We start from the raw sequence: 16788 nt of genomic DNA on the forward strand, positions 1-16788 counted from the left end.
GCAAGATTCATTCATATGCAGATAACCACAAGAGATTTTTCCTGTTTGTTGTGCTTTGTTCATGTGTGCTTTCTTGGTAATGTCTTATATGATGAGAGCTCCACTATATTTCTGGTCTAAACTATATTTTGGAATGGATGTGTTTTAAAATATGTTGTATCTTGGGGACTGTTACTTGTGGGATGGATTCTGATGCATTTTCTCCTGCCTTTTGCAGCTGACCCTCTGGTTGGAAGCATAGCCACTCAGTACCTGACCAACAGAGCAGAACATGACAGGATAGCCAGACAGTGGACCAAGAGATATGCAACATAAATGACAAACTACTTGTGCAGTGTGAAGGTGCAGAAGGCAACTTTGCAGTGTGCAACAAATCTTTATAGCCTTTACAATACGGACTTCTGTGTATATGTTATACTGATTCTACTCTGCTTTTATCCTTTTGAAGACTGGGATACTGCTCCCCAAAAAGGTAAATGCTATCAAGAGTAGAAGTTTGTAGCTGTAGATTAGTTATGTTTAAAATGCCTACTTGCAAGTCTTGCTTCTTTGGGATATCAAAATGTATTTTGTGATGTACTAAGGATACTGTTCCTGAAGTCAACCAAATATTATAGTGCATTTTAGCCTAATTCATTATCTGTATGAAGTTATTAAAGTTAGCTGTAGATTACTAGGAATTATGTCATTTGTATTAAACCCAGATCTATTTCCAATATGTGGTACATGCTGTTGTGAAAACTGTTTTAACTTTTACCTTTGTCAGTTTGTAATGAAAGGATTTCCTTTTTCCCTTTGTAGCTCAGAGAGCACCCAGTGTATCATCTCAAACACAATAAACATGTTCCCCAAGGAGTAGTTTCTTTGTTTTCCTATTTTAAATTAATATTTTAATAAATTTAGTTATAGTAACAAGGCAAGGCCAATGTATCACAGATCCCTGTGGATAATTTTTAAATTAATATGCATAAGCAAAGGCTTGCTATTAAATATTTAATGCACACCTGTGGATTAAGTTTTCCCTGTTTTGTTTTTAACAGAACAAGTGAAATTTCTAAAATTTTATGAAATTTAATACTTTTCAGCTCTTTCTCAAGTTGAAATTATCACATTTCATATGCTTACTCCAGAAGTTAATGTAGCTGGTTGCTTCAGGGCCAGTCCTGCTCTCAGAACAGGCTGCCTCAGTCTTGCTACAAAGGTTTTTTGCAGGAGGATGGCCAAGTTAGAGATAGTCTGGTGCTTTTTTTTTCTGAGTAAAGCAAGTTGGACTTGCTGACCTAGAGAACTGAGTTATCCATTGAAAAAGGTCTTCCAAAGCATGATTGAACACTGTATCATCTACCCAGAAAAGAGAGGAGTACAATGAATTTAATCAGATTTATATGACATAAAACTGTTGTGGAGGAAATAACCTTTCTTAGTAAAAATGAAATCTGTGAAAGTGTTTTAGACTACCTTTTCCCCCCTTCACTCCTGCCTTGGAAATTTTGTAACATCTGTAAGTACAAAAATACAGCTTTATAGTACATACAGTTTAAAAGGTAGAGTCACTAATAGTTTTATAATTTAAGCTTTTATAGTTTGCCAGTCACAGTATCGATTATAAAAAAATACACTTGATTCCTTTAAATGATTTTAAAATTACACTTAATTTTAAATTTTACAGTCTCCCTTACTACCTGGTGTTTTTGGAGATAACATAGCACTTCCATCCATAAGATGCTCTGCTCATTTAATATATGAAAGCTGAATGTTAAGTTTAAATATTAAATCAATACAAAAAATACTAAAGATTTAGATCTAAAATTAGCCATTACTATACAGGTCCCTGTTTTTGTATCACATAACCTTTGACCATGAATTGTTCACCCTACTTTAAATATTTCTACAGATGGCTTGAAGAACTGTGTATCCCAAATATTTCAACCTAGAAGCCAATCTCTCTTGGTAGCTACAAGATAGCTTTAGAGTTCAGGTTAAAAAGTGCAAAAGGGAATGAGAAACAGGATCTGGCAGGTGAACATGCCTAAGTCAGGTAACAGACTAATGCCAGGAGATGAAGTGCTGGAAATCACTGCTGAAGGTGACCAGAATTTCTTGTCATGTCATTGGATGTGTGAGAAATAGCACAGATTGGCAAAGAAACAAGGGGCTATCACATCCAGGCTGCACATCTAAAGTCTGCTCCCTGCTGACCATTAGTGCACTCGTGGGCCACGGGGTGCTCCTACACCACTCCAGTGACCTTCCAGTGGAGGGCAAACTATGGAGTTCTTGCACTAACTGTGTTGCCTACAGAATTTACAGATATTTATATCATAAAATATTCTGCTATAAAAATACAGGTTTTAATTATAATTTTAATGTATTTTGGGTTTGTATCGTACCTCCAGCTTCAGATATCTAGGTGTACAAATGGGATGCCTTGTTAGTGTTGCCCCATCTTGCCTTCCTTGCAATTGGATCCTTTACACTGAATTCCCATCCTCTTTTTTTTTTTTCTGTTGGTTTGTCATGATTCTGTTCTTTTTTAATGTAGATTTTTTTTTTGTGTGTAAATTTTATATTTACTGAAGTAAAGGTTGTTTTTGTGTAAACATTTAAACTTTAAAAGAAAAAGAAAAGAAGCTAATTTTGTTTCTCAAGTTCTCTCTGCTAAACCATGCAGTAGAAAGAAATTTGTATTGTTAAATAAATCAATTAGTTGTTAAATGAGAATGTGTGTCTGTTTTCATGGGGAGGGAAGAAACCCCTGCTGGAAATAGATCCAAAGCACTGGTTGTGAACAGCATCTGTTGTTTCAAACTATTTCCTTTCTGGCTGTGCTGGGGTGAATACTGTATGCTACCAAAGAATGGCACTGATCCTCTTTTACATTTTTAAGAAGCTAGAACAGAAAATTATCACCAATCACTGGGCTCTGTATTTGGGAAACAGTGAACTGAAATTACATTTTTGTGTAAAGCTGAAGATACTGCACATGCCCTCTTCTCCATTTTGGATGGGCTTTTCTTTTTCTGTTGTCTTTGGGATTTGAATGGAGAATGCATGCATCTGGCTGGGAAGCTGCCCAGACTGGGTTCCATGATGATCTGGTGTGGAAACCAGCAGTCCCAGCCTCTGACACACCTGAGGAACAGAGAGGGGCAAACCCCTCTTCAGCTGAGCTGGTGGCTACATTCAGAGCAAATGAGAAGGGATGGGTAAATGTGTTTAAAAAATAAAAATACTTTGCATAATGGAGAGGCTAATAAATACCAGCCTTGTTGTTCCTGCAGTAACATGTTCTTGGTGTCTCAGTGATGTGTGGTGTGCCTGATGTGGAGACAGTCTCACTGATCAATGCTGACTAGTGATTGCTCCAAGTCTATAGCCTGGAAGGGGAGAGAGTCATAGAAAGCAAGACCACAGAGCAGCCCAAGCCAAGGGCCAGGCTAGTGCAGCCTTGTAAGGAAATCAACTGCACCAGATCTGGTTCATGCTCTGCTCCCTCCCTACCCTTTGGGGGAAAAGGAAACTCTTTCAGGCTTTGTGGTACACCAGTTCCTGTTCTGTACCAGCTTATTTTTGGTCATTGGTATTGCTAAAAATGAGACCAAGCTTCTTCCTTTCTTCACCTTCATGTGTGAGAACCAGATTTGTGGCCTCTCATGGGTGTTCTCACCTGCCTGCACCATGACAGGAAAGCTGCAGTGCTGAAGAAGAGCTTTGCAGTGGCTGGGTGCAGTTCTGAGCCACAGGGCAGCCCTGGCTGCATGGCTTCCCCAGGGCCTTGCCTGAGTGCCCTCAGTGCTGGAGGGAAGAAAGCTGCAGACCACAGCAGCTTCTACAAAGAGCTCATGGCCTTCTGCCTCTGAGGTTTTGTCTGTGTGGGCAGAAGCACCAAAGGAAGAACTCCTGACTCCAGGCTGAAGAGTGAATTCCACCTTGCCTGCATTTTCTTCAGCAAAAATCATCAATGTACATTTATGTGAAAGGAGGAAGGCTTGTGCAGGAATTCTGGACTAAAGCAGTTGCAGAGGACAGGGACAGTAGTGTGACTGAAGTGCAATTTGATTCAGCCATAAAGCAGCTTTGTATTTTGGCAGCCTGTGCTATAGCCAGGGAAACAGATGCATTGGAGAACTTGGCACTGCTTTACGCACAGCTTCTCCTTGGTGGCACCACTGGCATTTGTGTTGCACAGTAACTTCCAAGGCTGAACCCCACTCCCTTTCCTTCACTAACCACCGACTCAAGGTGGCTGCAGACAGCTTCCAGGGCAACAGGAGTGATTATGTAATAGAGCACTGGTTCCAAAGGGAGGAGCAGGGCACAGCTGCCTGTACTGCTGCCTGACCTTGCAGTGAGAGTTGGACACATTCAAGTGTTCAGCTTAGATGAGAGAGCAGATCATGTACTTGGAAAATAGTGGCTGGAACATTTGCAGCACACCAGGGCTTTTCTTTTTTTAATCATTTTAAAGGGAAGCCTGCTTCAGCTTGTCTCTCTCCATCTCTCTGCATGCATGTCTCTGGAGGGCAGCTATGACTTCCTCTGTTGCTGGGTAGAATAGATGGCATCCAACATACTAGCAACAATTTGGGGATCCTTAAAAATAAAAACTGTCAGGAATAGATAGAAGAGGCACAGTATGGAAAAAACCAATATATATATATATATATATATCATATCTATATCTTCTCCCTTCATGGGGACCACAGGCTCTGCGTCTAAAGGGATCTAAGATGTGGTGGGACCACATGTATAAATATAAATGCATAGAGTCTTCTCCTGGCTATTGTTCTTCCACAGCTGAGATGTGGATGGCCTTATCTATTTATATGGTGTTTCCAAGTCTGTTCTCCTGGATCCCACTGATGATTTTATGTGTCATCATTATTGTCAGCTCCTAGTAACCTTTTTCTTCAGCCTGGAAAGTCCTCATTTATTTAATCTTGGCTTATATAGAAGATGCTCTGAAGATCCTGGTCACCCTTGTCTGTACATTTTGTAATTCTGCTCTAGCTAATTTAAAGGAATGAGCGCTCCACACTGCATGCAAAATATGAACTCAAAGTTCATCTGGAACAATGTTTTCTGGTTTGATCTGTTTGCCTGCACGTTAAGAATGTTTTGCCTCTTTGACCTTTATTGCTTAGCTGATGCCTTCATTAAACTGTTGGGAGAGGCTGGGATCTCTTTTCTGAGCAATAGCTAATTTAACCTTTTATGTAGATCTAACAAATGTCTTTCCCAATATCTACTGCTTTATATTTATCAACACCAAATAAATACGTGATCTTATCTCCCACTTCTCAGAAACATGAAATCCTTCATGACTCTTGGCAGTAAATTTTAGCTTAGTCTGTTTTGAATATTGACTCTGTGTGCCCTGCATGCACCAGGGGTAGTAGGTAACAGCAAAAGTAATAGCAAAGTGTAGTGGACAGGTCTGACTGCCAAGAAGTGATGGGTCCCTGAGGACAAATTATCATCTGGCTTCTGAATGGCACAAATGAAAGCAGCTGCCAACCGTTTTCATCAGTCTGGGCTTTGTCTCCCTCTACAGAACAAATGTCAGGTCATTATTTAAAGAGGAGCTCAGCGTGGGTAAATTTCCAGAGTGCTGAATGAGCTGTCATCCTGGAGATTAGTTTTCTGGATATCATATAGGTAGACAGGGTGAATCACAAATCTTGTGGGAGACCATTCCTCTGAACACAGCCATTGGATCTATATCTGAAGGATACAGTTGGGTAGGAAATCTGAAGCCTAACATGCGTTCACAGTGCCAGCAGCAGTAGTGGGGCTGCAAATGTAGAAGTGATAAATGGGAAGGGAATGAAGCTACTGCTGAAGTACAGCAGAGTGTGATGGCATTTCTTACACTCAGGAAGGCAGCTTTGTGCCAGTGCAGAAGTCAAGGGTTGTGTTTATGTATTCCAGCATTTTAAATGTGTGTACTTTTGTGAAAATTTGCACCAAGCTGAGACTGTTGACCACATGCTAAATAAAAGTTACCAGTACTTACCGTTCCTAATTTATAGGCAGTGGACTTAAATTGACAGACAACTTTAAAATTGTAGTCTGAGGAGAAATATTAATACACCCTATGCTATTCTGCTCCTTCCTAGGTTTCCCTGTTAACTGGGAAGCAAATGTACTGCCTTTCACTGAAATGATCAGTTACCACAGAAAAGTGACATTTTTATTCTATTCACTATTACATGTTGCTGTTTTCAAGTAGCACTTTTTTTCATCAGTATGGATTTGATGAAGAACTAAAAACATTAAGGTATCAATTAAGCTTCATTCATTGATTACTGTAAAAATAACCTGAATTACCTCTCTTAAATAAAAAACATTAGTGTCTGGATCCGACCATAAATAAAAACTAAAGTTAGGACAAAACAAGTCCAGTGCTGGCCTTGTTTAGTCCAGCTAATTTCCTACCTTTCCATGTGGGAAACAAAAAATAAGTAAAGACCGGGCCAGCGAAACAGTCAAACCCCGCGAGAAGTTTTCCCTCGAGTCGCCCTTCCCAGACGCAGTTGTAGGGGCGGGCCGGGCGCCGCGAGGTGGCGCTGCCGCACCGGCCACGGCCGCGCCGGGGCCTTTGGCCGCGGGGTGACGGAGCCGCGGGGGCGCTCCCGGGACGCTGCCGCGAGCCCCCCAGGCCCGGCCCGTGCGGGAGCTGCGCCCCGGGCTCCCCTCGCCCGGCAGAGCAGTGGGAGAGGCTGCGAGCCCGCACCGGCACCCTGGGTGCAGGAGGGCGAGACCCCGCGGATTCCCGTTCCCCTTGGGGATGGATGCCTGCGGGAGCGATTGCTGCCCGTTCTGCTCGACAGCCACCGCACGTTGCACTCTTAAGGACGGACATTTCGCTCAAAAATGTATTTTACCCCAAAATTGTTAAAAATTAGAAGCTGCAATAGATTAAGTGAAGTAGATGCTCCCAGCCCCATACTCCATCTCTCTCAAGTTCATTAAGCTGCTTAGCTCCACAAAGTTAAATAGCACTTACATAAATCCAACAGCTCTAGGGAACACGAGGCGTTGGTGCACTGGCCGGTGCCTGTCAGCTTGCTCATTCTCTCGGAGTGTCTCTTTCTCCTCAGACCGACAGACCATATATTTAGAATAGTGGTGCTGCTGCACTTAGATGCCACTGCTTCCAAAGAGCAGGCTGTAAAAGAAAATAAATTCACAAGTTAAGAAGATATATTTTCTACCTCTATTAGCTATCTTTCAAAGTTAAATCTTTGCAGATGGATAGATTTAGTCTAGATGGAGTAAAATATCATGCTCGGTTTCTATTTTGTTTAGGAAATTAAATATTAGACTTCTGGCATCAGTAAGTTATTTTCACTTTTTTTATAGGCCATATTCATTCCTATGTCCCACAGTAAAACCAGGCCTTGCTGTCCACTGGTTTTCTCTCAGTAACAAAGGACTCTGACAGTGCTGCTTCCTTTCCTCCTTTGCAGCCCATTCTGCTGCTGGGGCTCAGAGTTCATCCAAACCTGTGGCATTTGTAGGGAGACTAATGCTCTGTAGGCCAGCAGCTTTTCCAAGATTTTGACATGTATTTGGCCACCTGAAGGGTAACCTCAGCTAAACATGGTAAATCAGGTAAAGCTCACAGAGGTGACTTGTGTCTCTCTCAGCTTTCAGCTCCAGTGATACACTTGCTTACTCAGCCATAGTGCCTAACGCTGTTCCTGTTTACCCCTCCGGCAGCAGTTCCCCAGTGTAACAAATGGAGCGGTGCTGGTCTGGCACTCTCTGTTTAAAAATGAGGTATGGTGAAGTATTTTAAATTTACCAAATTGCTAATGATTTTCAAAGGCTTTAATTGAGTGATTATAGCAGCCATTGATTTTTCAGGCTTCAACCTACACTATAATTCAGACACTATGCAAAGGAAGTCATGCACAATCGGATTTAGCCATCATTCACAGTGAGGCTGTGCAATTACCATTGCAAACGTCAGGTATTGTGTTTGCCTTATTAACTTACATTAGGAACCTGTAGTGAAGCTGTGAAATAGCAGTTGTCTTAAGACATTTCCTGTGGTAGGGTTTTTATTAAAGACATTTACATAGCCATAAACTGCAAAGGAGGATGTTTGATGCAAATTGATGAGATTTATGTTTGAATGTGTTGTACCGTCTGCAAATGTGCTGGAAATCCTACAAAAGTACTGCTACATTCACAGACTGCATTGGGAGGAACCAGCACTGCCTGGCTGTGGGCCTTTTAAGCATTTAGCAATTTTGACAGTCAGCAGCAGTGCCTGATAAGCTGGTTAAAAATGACTGGGTTTTTGCAATCAGGCCAGGATTCAGGTCAGAAGTTGGGCACAGAGCAGTACTGTGGGAGATCTTATGACACTATATCTAGGCACTGCATGGCCCATCTGCCCCACTGATGAGACAATTGCTACTACATGAGAAACCTTCTTGCCCACTTAGGTATTGGACTTTCTACCTACTGTCAAGTCTGGCTAGACATTGGGAACCATCAAATTTCAAGTTAGAGGAGGAGTTACAAAGAACGGATGAGCATTTCACAACCCAACTCAGCTTTTTGTATAATGGCAGTCATTCAGAGCTAAGGAACATTTGCCACACAGTAATATAAAAACACTCACAAAATGATGTCCCAGCATATACCGCAGTTGAGATGGCCACAACACACAGAGTACCACCACACAATTTCAGGCAGCTTCAAGCATCTGCCCATACAGAGTAACACTATAACACTCCAGAAGTCTTCATGCATCTGCTCTTTCACATTCTTCAGCACAACCTTTCATACCCTCATATTAATGCATTGCACCTGTGTGCCCCTCATGGCTCATGCACTGCACCTGTGTGCCCCTCATGGCTCATGCCCTGCACCTGTGTGCCCCTCATGGCTCATGCACTGCACCTGTGTGCCCCTCATGGCTCATGCCCTGCACCTGTGTGCCCTCTGCTCCCTGTGTTGGTTGGTCAGTGCCCCTGGGCACTCCCTGGCTCGTTACCTCCAATGCTGCTCACCTGTCCTGCACAGCTGCACCCATTGGGGATGAGGCTCAGCCACAGCCCCACTCCCAAGTATCACAAACTGTGTACCTACAAAATGAGAATCAAATGAAAAAGGTATTTGAGAGCAATTTGACAAGCTATTCCTTGTTATTAAAGCCCCAGCTCTTCAGAGGGAGTGGATGAGGTCCTGGCAGTGTCCTGGGATGCACACATTTGTGAAACATGAAGCCCTGGAGACAGGAAAGTTTAAAATTCCTTAAGGTTACTACCTGCTCTCACCTGCTAGAACTGACTTTTACTGTGAGGATCTGACTATCCCTTGGAATCTAAGACTAATGATTTTTTTCATTGTAGTCAACTGAGGGAACTGAATTAGCTCTTTTCAGGTCTTGTCCCCCTGTTATTTTCACCCTTAAATTTACAGTAGCTCCTGCTTTCATTCTGTCATTCCCAGCCATTTTTAGTGCTGCACTGGGAAAGAGACTTTGGGAGCTGCTTCTGCTGGTTTAAGACCAACTAATTTACTGTAGCAAGTGCCAAGCAGGCTGCAAGCACCAGATGAGTACACCTTCCTCGTGGTATATGCACAGTACAAAAGATTTTTCTCCCAAGACCATCCTTCCAAGTCTCACTGTTTTCTTTACCACCCACTTTAAGCATTTTGAAAGAAGAGTTAATTTCCTTCAATTTGTTATTATGAAATACTAATGTGAAGGCAGCGCTGAGGTTAACAGTCACAGTGGCTGAGGGATGGGGAAGCAGAAGTGGCTCTGGCTGGCATGCAGAAGGTCCCTGGAGGCCATCACACTGGCAAGAATTATTGCCTGAAGGGCAATTACATTGGCAAGCATCAGCTGGAGCACAGTGCACCCTACTTTCTCACCTCATCATGCCAATTCATGCCGCCAGCTTTGTTCTGACACCCATCCTCTATCACAGGAGCAGGTGGCAAGGAGCCAGCTCTGCTCAGCATGGGAGTCTGTGCTCCTCAGAGAGCCCAGAACTGAGGGCCAGCTCAGCCTCCACTGTGGCTACAAAAATCCAACACAATGCAAAGGGCAGAAATAAAGCCCAACTGAATAGAACACAAAAGCTTGGACTAGTCCAAAGAACTTTTCTGTGAACAAGAGGAGCAAGACAGTGGGAGCAAAGAAAATAAAACACATTCTGGAGCTAGACCTGACTGGTGACAAATTGACAGATGGACAGCTCTTCTCTTCTTCCTAGGGAAAGGGGTGGTCATTCAACTGTGAGACAAAAGATCTGGACAGGAAGGTGCAGATTTCCCCATCCTGGCTTCCACCCTGCCGCCTTCTGAGACAGCTGTGGTCCCACTGGGCTTTTATTGCTCTCATGCCATGAGGGTTAGGGATGGGGTTGGGAGGCAGACAAAGCCTGGCCCTGGGTTGGAGATGGAGGCCACAAAAGGAGAGGCTGTGCTGCCCAAAGACTGGTCTCTGCATGAGCTTATCCTCTGGTCCCTGGCCAGGTGTCTCAGGCTCAGTCAGAGACCAGGGTTAGGGATAAAGCTGATTCTGAAACTGTTGGATTATTGCAATTTTTGTTTAATAAATTAAGAAATTATGGGAAGACTGGAGGTCTAAGATTGAGTGGCCACAGAAAGTACCTGTAAATGAAAAAGAGAAGTACAACAGCTCTACTTGTTGCAGACTAAATGTTATTTTTGCAGAGCTACCCTCTAGTAGTGCCCAAAATATGCTTTCATTTTGCTCCAGAAAGCAAGACATATTTTGATAAATAAAATAAAAATCAATAGCACAGTTTAGTCATCAGCCCTAAATGTTTACATGCCACTTACTGGCATTTTGCCTGCCCTATGCATCTTTTTTAAATGCCTTCATCATTAAGAAATGAATGTTCTTTTTCTGGAAGAACTCCACCTTAGCTGAAAATAAGGAGGAAAAAAAGTGGTAAGAACAGAAAAAATTAGTATTTGACTTTACACATATGTGCAGTGAATAGCCCAGATGTCTTCCATGAAAGATTTGAACATCACCATCTAAATTTTTCTTTTGGCCCTACACCAGCTGCGCCAAACGCAACAGATACTGCACTGCTGCAGATGTGGGGGATTTGAGCCTGCACTAAATGAAAAAGCAATCATTCAACACATATCAGGCATCACATTGTTGAATAATGCCAGGAAGCCCTGCTAGCTCCACTCTGCCCCACACATTCAGAGGCTACTACTGCACTGAGGACTAAGGACTGTCCCCACTGAGAGCTGCAATTTCCAGTCCTCTAGCAGCTGACAAATGAATGACAGACCAACCCAACTCATTAAACCAGCAAACAGGGAACATAGGGAAAAAAAAGATGTAGCTTTTTGCAGCTGCCTTACATTACATCGGCTCAGTGTGGGGTCAGATATGCACAGAGCTGGGTGAGAATGGGTGAGACTGCATAGCTGTGGGCAGGGACAGAGACACAGAGACAGGGAGGGTGGGAAGGTGTCTGCTCTTCTCAGCAAAGTGAGCTGCCCTCTTCCTGCAGAGTGCTAAACTGCTTGCTTAAATATAAACAGTCCTAAACTGGGGCCTTTTCAAGATGAGGACCCTATCTTCAGATTTGAAGGTGCTCTGCTCCTGTCAGACAACTGCCGATTTTCCTTTCCTTTCACATCGCTTTCTAGTGATATCCAGTTGCATTCAGTTACAAATAACCTTGGAAATCTGGCACAGGTAGATCTTCCTGATTGGTTATCAGGAATGTCATATTAAACATTACATTATCTCCACTCCTTTAACAGATAAATCCATTATCTCCTGTTGGTGTCTGGTCAATTTTCCTCTCTACTGAATGCTTCCGTTTCATGATGGAGAGGCACATGCTAGAGCAGGCATTTCTAAGGCCTTATTTATTACCCGTCTGTGGTGCTTTAGCTCTCTCATTCAGACTTCATGACTTACAAATGGACTCAAGATACATGGTGAAATAAGTTGTCTTTCTCTTCAAATACAAATCCTGTTTTATTTCATTATTTCTATATTAATGATATTTATTTCTTCTTATTCAGACAGAGTAATGTCAGCAGGGCTTACTAATAGCTCCAGAAATGTGCATTTTTCTTTCCAGTCTTTAGTAGACTTGTATAAAAACACAGCTGTGTTCTTTTTCTAGGCTGTGAGTTGCATATTTTTTCACAGCATCAAATATTGCCTTTTTTAAATACCTGTAGCCTAGAAAAAAAACTAGCAGCATGATCTCTCTACCTATTTTAACATCATATATGCCTTTATTACCTAAAAGTGAATTTGAATGTGTACCTGCAGCACACGTAGAGGCATGATTTCTCATTCTTGTTCACTGTGGGTTGGAAAGTGTATTCAGTGTCCATTCCCCTCACTCATCACTTCTAGGTATTGGAGAGTGAGTTCCAGTGGACAGTGATCAGTAATATACACTACGGCCACCCTTGGTTCACATTTCACTATTTTTCTTTCCTATTTGTCAGGGGACCACAGTGCCAGGCACTCCAGCCCCCAGCACACAGTGTCAGCCACTGTAGTGACATACACAGAGATGCTCAGCACCAGGATATGAGGGAGAAGCTTTCCTCTGAATGCATAATTACAAATTAGTTAGGCTTCTCACAAAAAAAAATCATGCTCAGGACCTGTGTGTTCATTTTGGGAAAAATAGTGCTGCAGGAGCTGAGGAGGTGGGAAGGGAAGCATGCAGAAATTAGCACGTTAAGGGCTGTGCAAATAGAAGTCAGTGCAGTTTCAGATTCTGAGAGGACTTGAAGGTTAAGTCATTTGGGTAAGAAACATCAAATAATAAGTAGCACCTGGGCCCTTGCCTAGAATTTTGAGTACAGTCTTTCCCAATGTTCACATTAATATGTATTTTTTTTTCTCAATTCTGAATAATCTAGCTCCAAATGATCAAATTTTATGTGAGGTCCAGTTCCAGCCTATTTTTTCAGATGCATTCACACCAGCTAATTTGGGAAATGATCTGGTCAGTTTGGGCTTTTGAACTCAAACCTCCATGCTCCTGAGCATGTCATCTACTCCAGAGTCAATTCATTGCTAATTAGCACAAATCACAGGGACATAACCTTTGGAAAATAGTGCTGATGCACACTGCATTTCAGCACAGTATCCAGCACTGAGATGTGATTTGTTGGGAACACTGTTATAAATATTCTTTTGCACAAGAGAAGCATGGCTAAGAAGAAAACCTTATCTAATCCTGTTTTATGCCACATGCCAGATTAAATGTATCAATTGCTATCATACAGGATCCAGATGTAAACATGCTGTCAGCTATAAACAGTATTTTAATTTTATAAAAATATAAACCCTGTGGCTGAAATGTTTTTTTCTGGTTTCTCTTTCCCATGTTGAATTAAAACATCAACAGCTGTGAAAGAATGTTTCCAACTATGCTACAGGATCTTATTATTAAAATAATATCCATAAATAATGTCCAACAAAAGAAAATTTTATGTCTTGAGCTCTGCTTCTGCTGCACACACATGAACAAATACCAGGTTTAACAGTTCAGAATTCCCTTTCATCCCAAAACAGAATTATTGTTGACATTTCAAAAGTCATGGAATAGAAAAAAACCCACAAACTTTACAAATACCAAAGGGAATTTTATTGGGCAGTGGGCTGAGAGAAGATCAGGATTTTTCATTCTGGTGTCTCCATTTGCATGTGTGCCTTCCAGGGCACCACCATCAGCATCTGAGCAGCCAGAACAAAGTGGCTGCATCTGATCAAAAGCACAGAAGGGATTTTCAATAATTTCCATGAAAGATAATATTGATTAACATCATGTGTTCTTGCAAAAATTTGGTTACATCAAACCTATTTTTCTTCAACGAGGAAAAAAAAGATCTTTTCTGAAAGATAAAGCAGGGAACAGTTCATAGTGCAGGGATGGTTAGAGACAAAAGGTTTTGAAAATTTTGTGAACAATGCAAAATTAGACCCATAAACCTCATAGCTCTGTGAAATTTTTCAGTAAATACATATGTACACTTTGTAGGGCGTTTCCTTTCACCACTGTTTTGTTCTCATCCACACCCATGTGAAACTAGAATCACTTCCCCCAAGCTGTTCTGCTTTAGACATTTTCATTTTTCTATGCATGAGTTTCTGATTTCCTCTCTTTATGTTTTGCATTTATCTATTTCTTTAGTCCCATTTATAGAGTCCTCCTTTCAGTCCTCTTTCAATTACACTGGAGATTTATACACCCTGCTATTTCAGTGGGGAAAAGAAATATCCTTCTTTGTATTCTATTCTATTCTATTCTATTCTATTCTATTCTATTCTATTCTATTCTATTCTATTCTATTCTATTCTATTCTATTCTATTCTACTCTACTCTAGTTGAATTTATAGCTACTTTGTAGTAGGATGCTTTTCATGCTTCTTTTTAGCCCAAAGGGAAAATATAATTAAACCAAGAAGAAGTGTCAGGCCCTGATCTGCTGTGCATTTGAGGGAACATTAAACTTTGCTGAGGAAAAAGACCCTCCTCATCTCTACCAAATCAAACATGCAAGAGTTTTCTTCCCTTATAGGCTTTCCATATCCCTCCCACATCTGCACTCATCAGATGAGGGCTTGTGTTGCAGGCATAGCCTGTGATCTGTTCCCTACTTGGCGGAGCAGAGCCCCAGCAAACTGCCTCAGGACATCTGAGCTCTCTCTGTGCATGAAGTCCCCTGGGGAAATCCACCAGCGCGCCTCCTATTTCCATTGAGCATTTACCAACTTGCTGCTTCCTACAAGGCAGTTAATAGCAGTCACTTGGTGCTCTTTTGTAGGATCCCCTTTTCATGGTGCAGCTCCCACTTCCAATAGAAGTTATTTCAGCTTTTGGGTGCAGCTGTTTGGGAAGGGTGCATTTTTTTTTTTAAACTATATGTGTGAATAAAATCTGGGACGGTTGCATTCTGGACCCTAGAGAAGGCAATTACTATAATTATAAGAAAATCTTCTAGCTCATCTTTGCTATGTTTGGCTCTCTGAACAAATGTTACTCCAAAGTGAAAATGCTCTCACATTTCCCTTCAGATTCAGGATTTCAGTATCTCTAGCTATGCCATTGATGGCAAATCTCAAAGTATCCTGTTCTCACCGGAAGAATCTGTTGCAGATAAGGCCTTCAGTGATAAGGCCTTAAGTGCCATTCAGTGACCTGCTTCCCTGACTTCTCTCATTCCATGATGGCAGCCCTGAGGCTGCCATGGCTGTTTGTACCTGTGTGAAAGTCCTGTCCTAACTTAGAGGAAAAGGGATGCAGCGTGCAAAGAGAAACTACTGATAGTAACATCTGTGAAAATGACGCCATTTTTGACTCTGTGCATATGCATATATTCTTCTTCATTTTAATAAGCAGAGTATTTCTTACCTACAAAATATTTGGGGCTGGGTCACAGTGGCAATTATGACAGACATTGGTGTACTGTCAAGAGAATCCATGTACTAACATAGCTAGCATGCAAATACAGACTTCAGAGGAAAAAAAGAACATCTTAAAGCCAGAAGTTGCTGACTTTGAATTGGCTATTTGGACTAAATTGAAAAATAAGCACAGAAATGCCCCTTCTGAAGATCTGTCTGGAGATTTGCTTCTGGATAACACAACCCAGAAGATTGTGTAAATCTCCAAGTCCTGTTCCCTTGGCATCCCTGTTTACAACTCATCCCGCAAAGGGAAAATTGTAGCTCCCGTTCGTGATGTGTAGGGTCTTCTTCTGACCTCCCCCCATTCTGCCCCACTCACACAGCTTCACTGTCCCTTGCCTTTTTAAAGACAGAAAGAGGAAAAAGCCCTCTCTCAGCTTTCCCCTCCCCTTCCCTGGCCGTGTCCCAGTGAGACACAGAATTTCAGTCGTCCCAGACCCCTCTGGGGGCGGCAGCACTCTGGTGTGCAGGGCTGCCCTCACCCCTCGGGCACTGGGCAGCAGACAAAGCCCCCAGGCCAGGGGCAAGATGGAAGAGCAAAGCCAGGCTGGGTTAGGCTCTGGATACCCACAAAGTGCTCAGCTCTCTGGGAGGCTGCCAGTGCCCAAAGTGATGCAGGGCTGCTCTCGTGCTGCCTTTGTCCTGGCAGCAAACCCCCTGCTTCGTGTGCTGGTGGGGCTGCTTGAGCAATTTCATCTTAGAAACCAGGGAATCAAAATTAATCCTGCTGCTTCATGGTGTTATATTATTTGCCTGCATTTGCATGTTTTCCTACGCGTACCTCCCTATAAGCAGACAGAGTGTGACTTTCTTTTAAATTGGTTTGTTGTAGATAATAATTTTTAGTAGACAATAATTTGAATAGACTCATAGGTACTCAGATCAGCTGGGGCTGGAAGAAGTCTCCAGGGCTGGTCCAATCCTACCACTGGCTCAATCTGGGTCAGCCAGAGCCAGTTGACTGTCCACCCAGCTGGGCTTCAAGTATTTCTAGAGATAGGGATGCTTCAACTTCTCTGGGTAACCTGTTTCTGTGTTCTGTAGACCATCCGCACTAGGTGAAGATTTTCTGTTGTGCTTAAGGGGAATTAATGTGTTCCAGTATTTCAAATAGTGTTCCTGAAACATGTTGCTTTCAGTTGTCAGCAGAGTGTCGAGTGGAAAGGGACACACACCCTGAAAAGCACAGCTGTGATTCACTCAATAATAGTGAGTGAAATATAAAAGCTTTACTACTGAGAGCTTTCCAAATTGAATGTGGTACATTCATTCAAAAGTTCTTTGTGTACATAGGTCAAGAGGAGGATATTTTCTTTACT

The 16788-nt window shown here is 42.2% G+C and overlaps 1 protein-coding gene across 2 annotated transcripts in view; it reads left to right on the top strand.

Moving 5' to 3' along the window:
- Positions 1 to 2721, top strand: part of UBE2E3 (ubiquitin conjugating enzyme E2 E3) — a 55449-nt gene extending 52728 nt beyond the window's left edge. For both annotated transcript variants that reach the window (XM_063162257.1, XM_063162258.1), the window contains exon 6: positions 218 to 2721. In XM_063162257.1, the coding sequence (XP_063018327.1) occupies positions 218 to 315 (98 nt within the window). In that variant the 3' untranslated portion in view covers positions 316 to 2721. The remainder of the gene's footprint in view (positions 1 to 217) is intronic.
- The last annotated feature ends 14067 nt before the right edge of the window (positions 2722 to 16788 follow it).

This window comes from Melospiza melodia, chromosome 8, assembly GCF_035770615.1.
Source record: "Melospiza melodia melodia isolate bMelMel2 chromosome 8, bMelMel2.pri, whole genome shotgun sequence".
In the NCBI taxonomy this organism is placed as follows: Eukaryota; Metazoa; Chordata; class Aves; order Passeriformes; family Passerellidae; genus Melospiza; species Melospiza melodia.